This window comes from Vulpes vulpes, chromosome 5 (assembly GCF_048418805.1).
Source record: "Vulpes vulpes isolate BD-2025 chromosome 5, VulVul3, whole genome shotgun sequence".
Taxonomy (NCBI): domain Eukaryota; kingdom Metazoa; phylum Chordata; class Mammalia; order Carnivora; family Canidae; genus Vulpes; species Vulpes vulpes.
In genome coordinates, this window is record NC_132784.1 from 69,281,536 (window position 1) to 69,298,123 (window position 16,588).

A 16,588-nucleotide genomic window follows, 5' to 3' on the forward strand; every position below is an offset into this window, starting at 1 on the left:
AAATGCTTAAAACAGAGACTTGGTGTATTGGGAGGGCCCCCACCACTGGCAGGTCTCCCCAGCGCTGCTCCTACCTTGGCACCTGTCCCCAGGTAAACTGCTGACCAGGTCAGCAACTACCAGACCTCACACTTCCCCTTGCTCCCCAGCCTGGGACCTGCCTGCTGGCTCTGGGACTTTTTAAGACGCAGCCGACAGGTAAGGTTTCCCGCGTTTGTGTCTGATTCTGTGGCAGACTGGTGATTTTTTTTTTTTTAATGCAAGCATTTCTTGAAGCTGCCTCAGTCAGAAGCTTAAGTCTACATTAGCCAGAGGCCAAGGGGCACACAGGGGCTTGACTTCGTCTTTGGGGTCTTGTCTGATGACACTCAGAGTGACGAGACACCATCTCCCACTGGTTCTGTGGTCATGACATCTGTAACTTATTGTGGAGAACTAGTCCTAAGTGCTCTTCACAGTGAGAGGTTTCTTTTCCCTCTAGAAAGTCCATCTGAAACATGCAGGGCATCTTTCTTCCTCCCCATGTTGTGGCTGGAGCTGGGCTAAGTTTGGGGCACACAGCTCCTCCGAGGCTCAGGAGGAACCTCACACCCGCACTTGGTTGGCCCATTCCAGGCCGGGTTTTTCTTGCCTCTGAGTGGTGGGGTGGACAGCGCAGCCACCGCCTGCCTCGTCTACTCCATGTGCCGCCAGGTCTGCGAGGCCGTGAGGAATGGAAGTAGGTGGCATCCATTGGTCTGAGCGAGGCTCCAGGGGGTGAGGACTGGGCTGGGGGACCCCGGGGTGTGGCCATCGTGGGTGAAGGAGGCTGTGCAGATGCTCTCAGATGTCACAGCAGGACCTAGGGCAGCAGGCCATCAAAGTCCTTTTCTGGGGCTTTGGGCCAGTGTGGCTGAGTCCATCGAGTCAGATGCCCACTGCCGCTGTGTGCTGGCAGTGTGGCCCAGTGGGAAGACCCGGGTCAAAATCCTCCCCATGCACCGTGTGTTGACCATCCCCTTGGTGTGCACTCCAGGAAAGTGAAGGGGATGCTACATACATGGAGATGTTGCCGGGACACGGGAGGGACTGGGCGCTGAGCACCGTGCACAGTGCACAGCAGCTGGCCACTACCTGTTACTCACCATCTGGTGGTTTTCAGACCAGGAAGTGCTGGCTGATGTCCGGGCCATCGTGGACCAGCTCAGCTACACACCCCAGGACCCCCGAGACCTCTGCGGGCGCCTACTGACGACCTGCTACATGGCCAGTGAGAACTCGTCCCAGGAGACATGTGACAGAGCCAAGGAGCTGGCCCGGCAGATCGGAAGGTAGGGGAGGCTGCCGGTGTGGGGCATGGGCAGTCCCCGGCAATGGGATCAGAGCCCACACCCGTGGTTAGATGTGCATGTGGGGGTTGAGCAGATTGCTGCAGCCCATCATGAGCCAGGTTTTAGGGAAACGGCTTCAGGTCCCCCCAGACCCTGCCTCTGTTGGATTATCACCCCTCCTTCCTGTCTTCCTTGTGTCCCAGGCAGTGGCCACCAGGGTCATGGGCTCCCCCAGTGTGGGAACCAAGACCCCACTCACAGCTCAAGGCGGGTGGTGGCGCTGGCTCTGTGACAGCCTGCTACTCTCTCTACCCAGCTGGTTCCCTGTACCTGAGGAAGGTGGAGACGGGGAGACTCAGTCCATTCGGGGTCTTCCATTTGTTCTTCTGCTGGGGGAAAAATGAGGAGTTGCCTATGTACTGAGGTCAGCTAAAGCCTGCCCCCTCCCCAGCAGCACTGCTCCTGGGTATGTTCCCAAGGGAACAGAAAGCAGGGGCTCAGATATTTGTGCCCACATTCATGGTGATGCCATGCACAGCAGTCTGAGTGTAGAAGCAGCTCGAGTGTCCAGCAATAGATGGATGAGGTCTGTGCACAGAATGGGGTATCGATCGGCTTCAGAAAGGAGAGATGCTCAGATACCTCGTACCTTGTGATAAACCTGGAAAAGTGATGCTCAGTGAAATATGCCAGGCACCAAGTGGCACAGAGAGCAGGAATGTCCCCATGGGCAACCCTGCAGACAGAGAGTGGGGTCATGGTCAGGGCCTGGAACGGGGGCTGCAGGGCAGGTTCTGGAACTAGACAGAGGGACGGGCTGCATAGCACCTCGAGTGCACTCACTGAGTATGCACTTTCACATGGTAGAAAAGGTGTATTTGGGGCTTTGTGTGTTTTACCACACATGCACGCACACACCTTGAGCACACCGACCCTGTCCCCTACAGTCACCACATTGGTCTCAACATCGACCCAGCGGTGACAGCCGTCGTGGGGATCTTCAGCCTGGTGACGGGTAAGAGGCCTCTGTTTGCGGCTCACGGTGGAAGCAGCAGGGAGAACCTGGCGCTGCAGAATGTGCAGGTGAGCTTCCCAGCCGGGCCGCGGTCACCGCATGGGGCCTCGTGGGCAATGCCGCGGGAGTGCATGCACACGTGTGTGGTTGTGCATGAGCATGAGTGCATACGTGTGTGAGTGTGCGAGAATTGGTGGGTGAGATGTGATACGCAGGTGTGCGTGTGGGGTTTCTGCATCTTCCGGGAGTGGTTCCACATGCCCGCCCTCCCTCCCAGGTTGCTGAGGAGCTGGAGCCCGGCTGGTCAGTGCGGAGAAAGAGGACCCTGGGATCCAGCCGCTGGGCTCTGGCCCATCTCTGTCCCTTTTCTTCCAGCCAGAGTGGCTGTCCATCCTCGGGGGGACAGCCAGCTGTGAAGGGGGTGGAACAAGGGGCCGGGATTTCCTTGCAGCCCCGTCCCATGACTGGAGCTCTTGGCTCCCCAGCTCTGGATCACCCCATCTTTGATACAGGCACCACTCGCTGAGCAGCTCTCAGGCCAGGAGGACCCTGTTTTCTCTGGATGCAAGAAAGCTCCTACACCACTTAGGCTCCCTTTCTCTGGAGCTGTGCGAGGAGCGGGGTGTCAGTGGGCATGTGCCCCCCTGTGTCCAGCACAGGGTGACATTTCCTGTTGTCCCCTAGGCTCGGCTAAGGATGGTCCTGGCATATCTGTTTGCTCAGCTGAGCCTCTGGGCCCGGGGCGCTCGTGGTGGACTCCTGGTGCTGGGGTCGGCCAACGTGGACGAGAGGTGCGTGTATCCGACTCCTAGCACCCAGATCTCCAAGGGCGTGTGCTCCCTGATGGTGTTTCCAGGCCCCAGCCAGTTCTCACTGCGTCTGCAAGACATGGTGTGGGGGTCACATCACCCCACGGGTCAGGCCACATCTAGCACCCATGGGACATCATTGCTCCAGACCTTCATGATGACTTGGTGTGGAGACAAGTCAACACCACTTCCCTCTGGCACCCTGCCCACCAGCCCGGCTCAGACCAGCTGCACCTGCTAGGAGCTCTTCCTTTGTGCTGGGTCTGGATCTATCTCCCTAACCCACCTCAGGCAGTTTTGCCCATTTCTTTCTCCTGGGCAATCCCACCACATCCTACATTTAGTTTTCACTCCTAACCAGACAACTCACCTCGATGTGGACCAGAAATACTTTGTCATGAATTCGCCAGTGAAAAAAAAACTCAGAACCTCCCTGTTGTTCCCCAGATAAATTTCAGGTGACCTTTAGGTTGAACAGTGGAGGCTGGGAGGCTTCTCCAGCCTTGACATCTCCAATTCTCTTAGGCAGGCCCCGCTCAGGTGTCCTCACTGCTCCTTGTTAGCGGAGGGGGGCAAGAACTTAATCTGTCATTTGTTTATCTGTTCATCTCTACACCGGTCCATCCATCTACCCCTCCATTCATCTGTCTACCAATCCATCCATCCATCTGTCCATCCATCCATCCACCTATCCATCTGTCTACCCATCCATCTACCCATCCATTTGTCCATCCATCCACCTATCCATCCATCCATCCATCCATCCATCTGCCCATCCACCTATCATTCATCTGCCCATCCATCTGTCAACCTATCCATCCACTTGTCCATCCATCTGTCCACCCATCCATTGGTCTGTCCATCCATCCATCCATCTACCCATCCATCTGTCCATCCATCCATCCATCCACCTATCCATTCATCTGTCCACTAATCTATTCATCTCTCTGTCCATCCATCCATCCATCCATCCATCCATCCGTCCACCTATCCATTCATCTGTCCACTAATCTATTCATCTCTCTGTCCATCCATCCATCCACCCACCCACCCATCCGTGCACCCATCCCTCCATCTGTCTATCCATCCATCTTTCTATTTGTAGCTTGAATATCTTGGATCCTGCATGTCTCTCTCTCTCTCTCTCTTTTTTAAAATATTTTATTTACTCGTGAAAGACACAGAGAGAGGCAGAGACATAGGCAGAGAGAAGCAGGCTCCCTGTGGGGAGCCTGATGCGGAACTTGACCCCAGAGCCCAGGATCACACCTTGAACCAAAGGCAGACGCTCAACCGTTGAACTACACAAGCGTCCCTCAAATGTGTTCTCTGTTAAATATTACTTTGGGCTTTTGGTATTTCCTAATTATGATCATTTGAAATCAGCGCCCTGTAGCTGAGAGAAAATTCTCATGGTTCTCATGCACATCCTGTCAGTTTTCATTCTCTTCTATTGCCTGCGGGACTTCCATAAGGCAGTGATGTGTCAGGAAGGATGTGACGGCTGGTACATATCCTGAGCCTGATGCCATTGAGAATATGGGTGTGTTTTGTTTTGTGGCTTTGAACAAGAGGTGGACTTGTCATGTGATTATTTCATTGCAACATTTCCCTTCACAACTCTTGTCCGTTGTCTTCTGGAATTTAACATTTTAGCAAAAAATAACAATGATTTTGTCCAGCGTGGGAGTGGGCTTCTGGGTGCTTAAAGGTTTCTAGATGTCACTTCAGAAAGTAAGTAGTTCTCTCTGCCATCTCTTCACGTACTCGCGTCTTTTCATCACTTTTAGCTGCCCACCTTTCCTCATGGGTATTTAGAAGTCTGTCTGCAGCCGCATAAACCTTGCAGTCATGCTTCCTCTGCTGTGTTTGTTTCCTGTTCCCGTAGGAACGGTGGTCACGTACTGCACCCCCGTTGCTCACATGCCGAGGTAGAGCCTCAGGTCTACGCACTCTGCCCTGCTGGTTCTTGTGAACAGGTTAACCTCTCATTCTAACTTTGGTCCTGTTGCACTCTGATGTGCTCACCCCTCAAGGAACAGTTGGCTGGGTACCACGTGTCAGCATTGCTCTCGGTACCATGAACAAAACAGAAAAGCGATTCCCGTTTTACTCTAGTGGGAGGGGGCTGGTAATAGGAAACTAATCGTGTGTAGGGTATGGAAAGTCTACGGAGAAAACCAGGGCAAGCACAGGGAGAGTTGGGGAATGTGGGCTTGTAACTGGAGTGGCCAGGGACAGCCTTTTTGGGAAGTTGGTTTATAAGGGCCTGAGGAGCCCAGAGAACAGTCTGTGCAAATGTCCTGTGGTGAGAGCTGACTAGGACAGGGAGCCATAGTCATCTGTCTGAAAAGCCCAGTCTTGTCCGAGGGAGATACTGGGAGCCCAGCTAGGACAGGTTGGAGGAGAGTGGGTGGTGGGTGAGGGGACTGGGGGTCAGCTCTTTCTGGAAGTTTGATACTGCAAGAGAGGGGAGGTACAGCATGGTAGCTCGCAAGAGCAATGGGACAAGGGCAGGTGTTTTAAGGGGCGATGAGAGAGGTCTAGTGGGGAGGGAACAGAGTCGCCAATGAGGCAGGAAGACGTGGCTGAAGAGCTGGTGTCACGGGGAGGTGAGAGCAAGTGGCCAGGCAAGCAGTCGGCTTTACTGGGAGTCCAGCCAACATGTCCATGGCAACAGGAGGCCGCAGAGTAGACGGCACAGATGCAGGTCGGGGGTGGTGTAGGGTCAGGGCAGTGACTGTCCTCGGTGAAGCAGGAAGCAGGGTCACCAGCCGAGCAAGGGTGGGGGGCAGGCATTGGATGTTTGAGGGGCGTGGTGACAAGTGAGCAAGATAGATCAGGGAACTAGGCGGGCAGCACGGAAGCTAAGGACACCCTGGGGGTGGGGCCACACTCTGTCACTCACACGTGTAGTGCAGGGGAGCCAGGCAAGGGTGCTGGAGACAGAGGGGCCGGGGAGCTGAGGAGCTGTGAGGAGAGGTGATCGGGGTGAGCACGAGGCAGGGGACAGGTGGCCCACAGATGCCAGGTCCTGGTGCAGTGGGGGCTGTGGGAATGAGGTGCCCCCTGTATCCTGTGATATGCTGGGATACAGGACCCAGCATCAGGTGGCACTCATGGCTGCGGTTGACTACAGCTGAACAATGCAGAGTGGGGGCATTCGGTTAGGGGGTGATGGGAATGCCCCCCCCCAGATCCCTGCTGCCAGCTGAGCCCCTCAAGGAAGTCGTGCATGCAGGCCTTTCTGGGGTTACTGTGCTCCCTCCTTCCTGCACAGAGCCTGCCGTACAGGAGGCCCTGAGGTGTCTGGGAGGGGCCCCCAGCCCCTGGTCACCCACAGCAAGAGGTCAGGGCAAGGTCGGAACCCTGATTGGCCAGGGGCATGTTGGCGGTCAGTGCTGAGTGCAGAGGGGCTGGAGGAGCCATGAGGCCAAGCACTGTACCTCGAGCCATACCGGGAGGGCAGCCTGTCCCGTTGGAGGGGCTGGTGAGCTGGGAATGCACCATGAGGGGGCACGGAGCATCCCCTCCCCATCTGCAGGCCCCTGCTTGCTAGCTGACCTCCTGCCCCTGCGGGCAGCAAGGTGGCCAGTCCCTGATTCCCCGGTGGCTTGTAAGGTCCAGTCGGGGAGTGTGCTGGGGGACCCGCAGCGGGACCTCAGCTGGTGTCCTAAGGACTTCACCTTTCCCTACATGAGGGGGGACGTCCCTGGAGGGTTTTGAAGAGTGGTGCAGCAAGTTCACCTCCTATTAGTCCAGGTCTGGCCTGGCGGGGGCGGCCTGGCAGGGTGGGGCAGGGTGAGGCTGGGGACAGCAAGGCATGCTTGGCTCCTGGTATATTTTGGTATTGGCGGGAGAAGCGACAGGATGTGCTGGTGGACCAGACGTGGGGTGAGGACGCCTGGCCAACCCAAGCAACCGAAAGGATGGGCCGGCCTTTAGTGGGGTGTGGGGTCAGGGCCCAGTGTTGGGAGTGTTGGCTCTGACACATCTTCCAGACACCCCCGTGGAGGTGCATGGTAGCAGGCAGTTACACGGGGCCCTGGAGTCTAGCCGTGAGTCACACGCCTGAATCTGGAAGTCCCCAGGTGACACAATGCCCTTTAAAGCTGCGAGACTGGCTGGGACCAGCACAGGACTGAACATGGACAGAGAAGGGAAGGGTTCGGGGTTCCTGAACAAGAGAGCCACAGACGAGGCGGGGCAGCCAGCGGTGGGAGTGACACTAAGAGTTGAGGCCCCTGGAGGCAGGCAGAGAGGCTGTTCTGGGGCTGCTGGTGCTTGTGCTCAGGTATAGGGGGGCCTTGGGGCTGGCCACGGGGCTAGGGGACTCTACAGGAGGGGCCAGGGCAGGAACCTGGTGGCAATGGCTGGAGAGAGAGCAGGAGGGGAATGGACATGTCCCTGAGAGATTTGGCTTGGAGGGCACGGGGGCATGGGACAGGAGGATGGGGGCCTGGGGCATACTTAGCTCCCGGGAGTGGGAGGGCTGGGGTGGTGGAGTTTGTGAACACGCCTGCCAGCTGACCGTCCCAGTCCACAGGCACCACAGCAGGACAACTCAGAGCCTGGCTCTGGGGGTGCAGCTGGCTGTCCACCCCACCACGGGGTTCCTGGCGAGGCCCCCCCTTTTCCTGGCCTGCAGACGCGCCTTGTCCCAGCGCCCTCCCTCGGCAGATGTGGAGAGCCCTGGGGTCTCCTCTTCTAGTGAGGACGCCAGGCCTATGGGATCAGGGCCCCACCCCAGTGACCTCAGTTAGCCCTACGACCTCCTGAAGACCTACCTCCAAACAGTTGCCTTGGGGGTTGGGGCTTCAAAATGTGAATTTGGGGAACACACGGACATTCGGCCCAGGACATGACTCCTTCAGCGCAGCTGTCCTTTGAGTCCAGCGAGCACACTACCTGGGGCTGACATCTGAGCAGAAGTCTATCCATCTTTCATGCGTACACGTGGCCTGCCATCTCCAAGGCGGCCACCTCCCTTCTGGACTTCCGCGCCAAGACAGAGCAGGCAGGAGCCCTGCCCCAAGTGGGTCTCCTAGCTGACCAGGGTGCCGCACCAGTCTGTCCCCGACACCATCAGCTCCTGATGCATCTGAGTGGCAGGAGGAGGCCTGTGGTAGAACGGAGACATCGTCTCTCTGGCCGGTAGATCGCTGTCTCCCAGAGCTGCCCCTCCCAACAGGACGGAGCGGCAGGGCGCCCACCCCGGGGTGCAGGAGAGGGGCTCCCGCTCAAGGCAGCGACCAGGTGTTTTCTGCCCCTCAGTTGGTGCCCTGGGGCTCTTAGACCCAAGGCCTTGCTCCCTGGCAGGAGTCTGAAGGGACGAGAGGTTAGTCTTTCTCTTGAACAGAAGGCTGGTTGTGTGGGTGGAGGTCGGATGGGGCCCATGCTGTCGGGGCAGGTGCTTCTTCAGCCAGACCAGGCGTAGGACAGCCTGGCGGAGTGAGCAGGTGTTTTGCCGCTGGTGTGGAAGTGTGATCTTGGGAGCAGTGACACATGTGCCTGGCGACACCAGCAGAGGCCAGGCCCTGGAAGGCCAACACCGAGGAGGTTCAGGGGTGAAGGCCAGGGTTGGGAGTCACCCCGTGGGGGCCAGGGCTTGGGATGTGAGTGGAGACCTGCCGTCACTCAGAGGTCCAGCGAGAGAACACGGTGGGTGGAGAGGGATGCGTCCCCTGGAGGGTGTGTGTAATGAGTGACCAGGAGTTGGCGGCTCAAGGGCACCGTGCCCGCTGGCAGGTCGGTAGGATATGAGTTTGCTACGAATCTCACTGGGCTGAACTCCAGGTGTCGACAGGGCTGGCTCCTCCTGGAGGCGCTACATCCCTCGGCTCGGGACAAAGCCAGTGGGGCCACATCTGCGCCCCTCCCCTGCTCACGGCTCCTCTGGCTCTGGCCCCCTGCCTCCCTGCTGTACCTCTAAGAACGCTTGTGACTGCATCAGGGGCCCACCTGAGGTCCAGAATAAAAACCTCACCTCGACGACCTTAGCTTAATTGCATCCACAAAATCCCTTTTGCCCTCAGAGTCACGTGTTCACAGGTTCTGGGCAGAGGCTGTGGTATGTTTGGGGCCACTCTCTGCCCACCACAGGACGTCTCTGGCAGGGGGAGTCAACAGGCCTGGAGAGGTGGCCCTGCTGCTGCTGACTCAGCATCCACGTGCTCAGAAGTCCGGCCCCCCCTCCTAGGGACCCCACCCCTCGGCCCCACATTCTGCTGTCCCCGGCCCGCCCTACAGACACGCCACTCCCAGCTGGATGCGGGTCCTTCCCAGATCTGTGTGCTGGTCCCATTGCCTTCTCGGGCGTGCTGAGTACCTGCCCTTGGTCCGCAGCCTCTGCCTCTTTGCAGACGGCTCCAGTGTGCCAGGCTTCTCCGAAACCCTCCAGCTTGCCAAGCTCTGGCTCTGCACCCTGAGGACTGGGGACTGGGCCGCAGGCAGGATCTGTAGCCCTGGGCTCAGCCTCATTGAAACCACATGCTCTTTCCCTGCAGTCTCCTGGGCTACCTGACCAAGTACGACTGCTCCAGTGCAGACATCAACCCCATAGGTGGGATCAGCAAGACGGACCTCAAGGCCTTCGTCCACTTCTGCATGGAACACTTCCAGCTTCCTGCCCTGCAGCGGTGAGTGCTGCCCGCCAGCCCGTGGCTGCACCCTCATGGCCCCTGCCACAGCTCCCTTCTGGCTGATGAAAACCATCCTGCCCTTTAGCGGGCACGTGGGGTCCTGTGACCAGGCTGCCCCCTTCATGCCGGGGCTCCACCAGGCCCCCCAGGAACATTGGGCGACATCTCACAGCAGAGTGTGCTCAGCGCCTCTCAGGTAGGTGCTCTTGGTGGCCCACATGCCCAGGATGGTAGATGCCCCGGGTGGCCCACACGCCCAGGATGGTAGGTGCTCCTGGTGGCCCACATGCCCAGGATGGTAGGTGCTCCTAGGTGTCCTGCATGCCCAGGATGGCCCCACAGAAAGCACCACCGGCCCTGAATGTGAGTGGTGCTTCCGTGGAAAAGCCCTGTGTGGTGGCTCCCGGCCATCACCTCCTGCCCCTGGTCCTGGAGCCCCCTGGACATCTTGGGCTGGGCTTTCTTGGGGAGGTCCCTCTCCCCAAGAAAGCTCAGCACCACTAGCCCTGGCTCGGCAGTGCTGATAGAAGTGTGTTGACAGGGGCGTTGCTGGAGACTGGGACAGTTGGGTTGGGGATTTTCTCCCCAGGCTCATGGGCACTGTGGCAGCCATCATGACTGGCCTCTGTGTGTCTTGGCCACAGCATCCTGGCAGCACCGGCCACCGCAGAGCTGGAGCCCTTGACCGACGGACAGGTGTCCCAGACTGACGAGGTAGTAGTGGTGGCTTCGTCACCGTGCTCCTTCCCCATCCCCTCCTCGTCGTGTCTGTGCTGGGCTCTCCTACTGCTTCCTTTCTGTCCCGAGCACCTGTGCTCTATCTCCAGGCTCCTGGCCGGGGACCCCAGGACTCAGTGCCAGTCACAATGCTTTGACATTTCAATTCAGCCTTCTTGAGGCTGATGCCTAGGAGGCGGGGTGAGTGGGGCAAGTCCCTTGCAGGTGGCAGGGGTGTGGCCTCAGAAGAATCGCTCTTGATTCCCCCATCCCATCCCACACTGGCCTACAGCACTGAGGGCTGCTCGGGACCACAGGCTGTGGTGTGCAGCTCTGTGGACGAGGTGGGGTGGCCGTGAGCCATTGCAGTCTGTGACAGCTGACCTTCCTGCTGCAGCTCCTTTGGTCACAGAGGTTTACCTGTGCTCTTTCCAGGAGTTTATAATTTTACTCTTATATTTAAGTCTGTGATCTGGTTGAGTTAGTTGTGGTGTGTGATGTGAGGAAGGGATCTAGCCTCGTCCTCTTGCATGCAGAGAAACAGATGTCTCAGCACCATTTTGTCAAAGAGGCGATTCTTTCTCCCACTGAGTGTCTTGGTATCCTGGTGGGAATCACCTGGCTGTAGGTGTGTAGATCCTCTCCTGGACACTGTCCTGCTGACCAGTGTGTCTGACCCTGTGTCTGTGCCTCACTACCTTGGTCACCACAGCCTGGTAGTAAGTTTGGATATCGACAAATGTGACTCTTCCAACTTCATCATCCTTTCCAACATAATTTTGGCTGTGCTGGGCCCTCTGAATTTCCATATGAATTTTGAGACCAGGGAGTCATTTTCTGCTGCACCTGCACCGCCAGCTTGGATTTCCACAGCAGGTGCACTGAGTCCTTAGCTCAGATTGGCAGGTGTTGCCACCTGAGAGCATGAGGTATTCTGAGGCCTGGACATGGCGTGTCTTCCTCCCTCCTCACTCCAGGCTTCTTACCATCTTCCAGTGTTTTGTTGTTTTCAGGGTGTGAGCATGCATTTGTCTTGTGATAATACGCTTATTTCTAAGCGTATTATCTGCATCCAACTGTAAACGGAGCTGTTTTCTGAGTTTCCATTTGGGGTGGCTCATTGGCAGTGTCTGGGAGCACTAGGCTTTCTGCAGCCCCTTCCTGCCCTCTCTTTTCCTGTCCTGCTGCGTGCTTGAGGGTCGGTTTGCACTTCTCCCCATGTGGCATAAGGTGGAAAGTGAGGTCTTCTTTCTGAATCCAGGGGTTCCCAACTATAAATTCCTCCCTTACCACCACGCCCCCTGCCCCACATTGTAGGCTGCGTCTGCATCCTGCTTCTCCAGGCATGCTCTCCTTTTCCTCGTGGTTTCTCCTTCACCCATTGGTTACTCGAGAGTCTGGGTTTGATTCTCACACATTTGTAAGTTTCTGAAATTTCTGTTTGTTACTGAATTTGTAATCCTGGTCCTTGATGGTTGGAGAGCAGATGCTATCGGTGTTTAAAAATTCACGGAGGCCAGTTTCATGGCCCAGCAGTTGGTCTGTCCTGCGCAACGTTCTGGGTGCCTCGAGGAGAATGTGCGCTCTGTAGGTGTGGGCAGAAGTTCTAGAGAGATGTGTTAGATCTAGTTGGTTTGTACGGTTTGCATTTTCCATCCCCTTGTTGGGGAGATGCATTGTTGAAAGTGGGGTATTAAAGCCTCCAAGTAGTATTGTTGAATATAGGGAATCAAGATGTCACCCTGGAAAATCTCCACCTCATGCAGAAGAAAGCATGAAGGAGGTCCGAGGCAGGACCCGCTAGGCACTGGGGCATGGCCATTTATGTGAGTCCCAGGGACAAACAAGCGGGAAGTAACCATGAGGTCCCCAGGTGGCTCAGAGTGCTGCCCACACGATCCACCCAGGTGACCTGATGATGGCAGTGTCCCTTCGATAGGGGTCAGGACAGGCCTCCTCAAGCTGAGGAGTAAAGCAGGGAAGGCCAGGATGAGCAGTGGGGAGCAGGAGGGAGGGCCTGGTCACTGGTCACAGGGGTTCCTGCAGACCCTGGTTGGAGGTGAGGGCTGTCCTGTTGTGCCACAAAATGCCAGTGTCACCATCTGTCTCTCTCATCAGGCTCTGACTATATATATATTCCGGGGCACAGCAGGAGTTGAGCAGGGGTTAGACCAAACACTAGAAACGCACAAAGGGCTGGCTCGTGGGAGCCTCAGTGTGAGGCTGGCATCCTGTGGCCAGCGTGGCTCAGGTGCCTGTGCTGAGCTGTCCACCCTTGAGGGTAGCAGGCTCCCTGGGGCAGGGCACAGGGCCAGTCTGAGGGGCTGTTGTGCCTGACGCTGGTCCTGGCATGCTGGGGCTGCCAGAGCCAAACACTACTGGCCAGAAGCTTAAATGAGAGAACCATACCCTGTCATCGTTCTGGAGGTTGGGAAGCCGAAATCAGGTCATCTGCAGGGCCACGCTTCCCCGGGGGGCTCCAGGAGAGGGTCCTTCGTCTAGCTGCTGGGGCTTCCTGGTCCGCGGCCACGTCCCCCCTACCTCTCTTCATGCGGGTTCTCCTCCCCATGTGTTCCATTCCGTCTCATATAAAGGCACCCCACATCCAGGGCCATCTCATCTAAAGACGCTTGGCTTCGTTATATCTACAGAGATCTTTATTTTCCTAAATAAGCCCACAGCTTGCAGGTTCTGGGCTTGGAACCTGGAGAGATACCCTGTCGGGTCCACATCGCAGTCCATCACAGCCCTTGAAGCCAGGCTGGTCCCTTTCTCCTGCTGCTGGCTCCATGTCGCCAAGCAGTGACGGGGAGCATGCCCATGTACCTGCTCCTGGTCCCAAGGGAACCTGTCCCTCTCCCAGGTCTCAGGCCCCAGCAGCACTGGGAGCCACAAGCATCCTCCAGCGCCATCCCGCTGCCTCTCCTTCTTCTGCAGGAAGACATGGGCATGACGTACGCGGAGCTCTCTGTCTACGGCAGGCTCCGGAAGATCGCCAAGGCCGGGCCCTACAGCATGTTCTGCAAGCTCGTCAACATGTGGAAAGACGTGTGTTCCCCAAGGCAGGTAGGACACACGCGGGAGCCGGCAGGCACGGTCCCTTTATGGGGAGAGTTTGGCTGGGAGCGAGTCTGTGTGACATGGCCTTGAACATGGTGCTCTGTCCCCCATGACACTACTGCCCAGTGGTCAGCTCCTCTGAGTGGGGCCTGGCACCTGTCACACCGGCCCTGCCCGCTGTCCAGCTCCAGTCAGGCCCACTGGGGCTCACCTGGTGGCCCCCAGAGAACCACCAAAGCCTCAGGTCTGCCACCACGGCGTCCTAAAGCACTGGGGTCAGGAACCCCTGTGACAGCCCAGCCGACTGCCCTTGGGGAGGTTCACACACAGTGCGGCGGCGTACAGGCGAGAGCCCTGCCCTGGGTCCTGGCAGCTTCACCAGCTTCCAGCCCATGTGTTCCTTGCCCACCAGGTGGCTGACAAAGTGAGGCAGTTTTTCTCGAAATACGCCATGAACAGACACAAGATGACCACGCTCACGCCCGCCTACCACGCAGAGAGCTACAGCCCCGACGACAACAGGTTTGACCTGCGGCCGTTTCTGTACAACAGCAGCTGGCCTTGGCAGTTTCGGTGCATAGAAGATCAGGTGAGTTAGGCGCAAGTGGCTTTTTTCCACGTCCAGCGTCTATCGGGGAATCACCGGCTCTCTTCCGTTGAGGACAAAAAGCTTTCCGTTCACGGCCATGTTTTTTACTGGCAATTTCCGCAAAGGGATGAGTGTGTTTAAAGCCTGTTGGTGGGACGTGTGTCTTTGTGCCGTGGTACTCACACAAGCAGCCATGTGGCTGCGGGGTCACCCGCTGTCGCTTCCAGACAACCCGTGTATCCGGACGGTGTTGCGTGTCTAAAGTACCTGCCTTGCCTTGCCTTTTCTCATAAATAATGGTAGGATGAAGGAAGGGTTAGTAAAATCAGTTTGAAGAGCAAGTCCAGGCCCTTCCCGCCTTCCCTCTCCAGGGCCAAGCACTAGAGCCAGGGCACAGGGCACATGGGACACGTCGGAATAGCCCGTGGGAGGGAAGGTGCCGGCAGGGAGCCCTCAGTACACTGGCCGTGCTGCGCTGTGATGAGCACAACATTGCACCAGTGAACATGGCAGGCCAGACGGACGCACTCTGTGTCTGGTAGCTGAGAGAGGCGTCTCTGTAGAGGACATGGATCTGGAGGACAGACACCGAGTCATACTGCGTATCTGGGTCACAGTTCTCGGGGTGGGGGCAGGTCACCTCAGGGTGGCAGGGCAGGCCTGTCTGAGACGTTCCCCACTATGGCACCTCGGGTAGGGTCTGCACCTCTGGCATCTGGTGGGCAGAGAGCTGGGACGCTGCCGCACCTGCCATGCCCAGGCAGCCCAGCTTCCAGACAAGGTGTAAGTGAGAGGCGGGGCTCGGCTGGCCCACATGCACTCAGTGGTGGGTCCCCCTGCATCAGGAGTGGAGTTTGGAGGCCATGCAGCCAAATACAGACAGGTGCGGACCCCTCAGCAGGCCCACACAGGCAGAGATACAACCCGCCATGGTCTCGGACAGCCAGGATCGCCACGATGTACTGAGACATGTCTTCCCAGACTTGTCCAGTGCATGTGCTTGTCATCCTTCCCACACCCTCGCACACGGTGGGGACTGCTTCCTGGGCTGCTTGTCCAGTCCTGTGACCTCCACTCTTATTTGGTGCAAACCAGTGTGTTTGGACTGTGTGGCTGTTAGCATCTGTCCATGGACATTCGTGTGACTTCCCATCTAGGTTCGTCAGCTGGAGAGCAGAGGCCGTCAGGACCTGGATGGCGTGGACTGATGCCGGCTCCTGCACAGGAGGGCTCCCCACCGCCAGGGTCCCTGGTGTTACGTCGGCCTCGCCAGTAATCTGCCCAGAGAGTGCACCAGCATCCTGTTTCACATCTGATGGAAGAGGGGTCTTCTCATTCTAGTTCGTTAAAAAAAAAGCTCAAATAAAGAGCATGTGATTTCTGGGAGCGGAGTCGGTTTATTTGGTGGGGGTGAGGAGCCGCCTCTTCCATCTGCTCCTAAAGCCCCTCAGTTCCCAGAATCCTCTCTCTGAGGCTAAGCCCCAGGGGACCGCAGCCTCCCTGGAGCAGAGTGAAGTTAAGAGGGGGCTGGCCACTCACACCCACAGGGTGGGATCTGTGCAGCTCCCTCTGCCCAGAGCCTTACCCGAGAAAAGAAACTTGTAAACAAGAAAAGGAGTTTATTGGCTAACATATGGAATGGTGCAGGGCTTGTGACGACTTCAGGTCTGGCTGGATCCAGGGTGTGCACATGTCCTTAGAACTTGACTCTTGCCCCCCCTGCCCTGCTCAGCTCCCCTGCCTCTGCTGGCTTTCCTCTTACTCCACATCGGGGTGCTATGGCCCCAGCCTTGCAAACCCCCAGGTTTAAACCCAGCAGGAAATTAGGGCTTGTGTTTTCCTGCTGGGTCATAACGCCAGCAGTATCCCCCTAGCTATGGGGCAGTATCCTCCTAGTTACAGGCAGTATCCCCCTAGCTATGGGGCAGTATCCCCCTAGTTATAGGCAGTGTCCCCCTAGTTATAGGGCAGTGTCTCCCAGTTATAGGGCAGTGTCTCCCCAGCTATGAGGCAATATCCCCCTAGGTATAGGGCAGTGTCTGCCAGCTATGGGGCAGTGCCCCCCCCAGGCACAAGGTGGTGTCCCCCCACTATGGAGCAGTGTCCCCCCAGGTATAGGGCAGTGTCTCCCCAGTTATAGGCAGTGTCCCCCCAACTATAGTTGGTGACCCCCAGCTACAGGGTGGTGACCCCCAGTTATAGGGTTGTCACCAGAGCTCAGCGTGAGAAGCTGGCAGTTTCTCCCCACAGCCAAAAGCATGTCTGTGAGGGGTCCTAGCCCTGCAGACATGCTGCACACAGGACCCAGCCTGCTTCCTCGGGGAGAGAACGAGGCCCCATGGTAAACACAGAGCTGGCTTCAGATCCCAGGGACCTCCTGACATCCAGGAGACTGTCCTGAACACCGAGACCCCTTGAGCCTTTCTCCTCCCTGCTGGACGGTGTTG

The 16,588-nt window shown here is 57.4% G+C and overlaps 1 protein-coding gene across 9 annotated transcripts in view; it reads left to right on the forward strand.

Moving 5' to 3' along the window:
- NADSYN1 (NAD synthetase 1) overlaps nt 1-15,527 on the forward strand; it is a 39,071-nt gene extending 23,544 nt beyond the window's left edge. For 2 of the 9 annotated variants that reach the window (XR_012001681.1, XR_012001684.1), the window contains 10 exons: nt 150-198; nt 616-718; nt 1,142-1,310; nt 2,258-2,393; nt 3,010-3,116; nt 9,641-9,772; nt 10,365-10,489; nt 13,430-13,558; nt 13,965-14,141; nt 15,299-15,527. Coding sequence is in view for 2 of the 9 variants with exons in the window: in XM_072758694.1 (XP_072614795.1) it covers nt 150-198; nt 616-718; nt 1,142-1,310; nt 2,258-2,393; nt 3,010-3,116; nt 9,641-9,772; nt 10,420-10,489; nt 13,430-13,558; nt 13,965-14,141; nt 15,299-15,349 (1,123 nt within the window). In the remaining 7 variants the exon portion in view is untranslated. Of the gene's footprint in view, nt 1-149; nt 199-615; nt 719-1,141; nt 1,311-2,257; nt 2,394-3,009; nt 3,117-9,640; nt 9,773-10,364; nt 10,490-13,355; nt 13,559-13,964; nt 14,142-15,298 lie in introns of all 9 variants that reach the window. The other 7 variants (XR_012001680.1, XR_012001683.1, XM_072758694.1 and 4 more) reach the window with 4 other exon arrangements.
- The last annotated feature ends 1,061 nt before the right edge of the window (nt 15,528-16,588 follow it).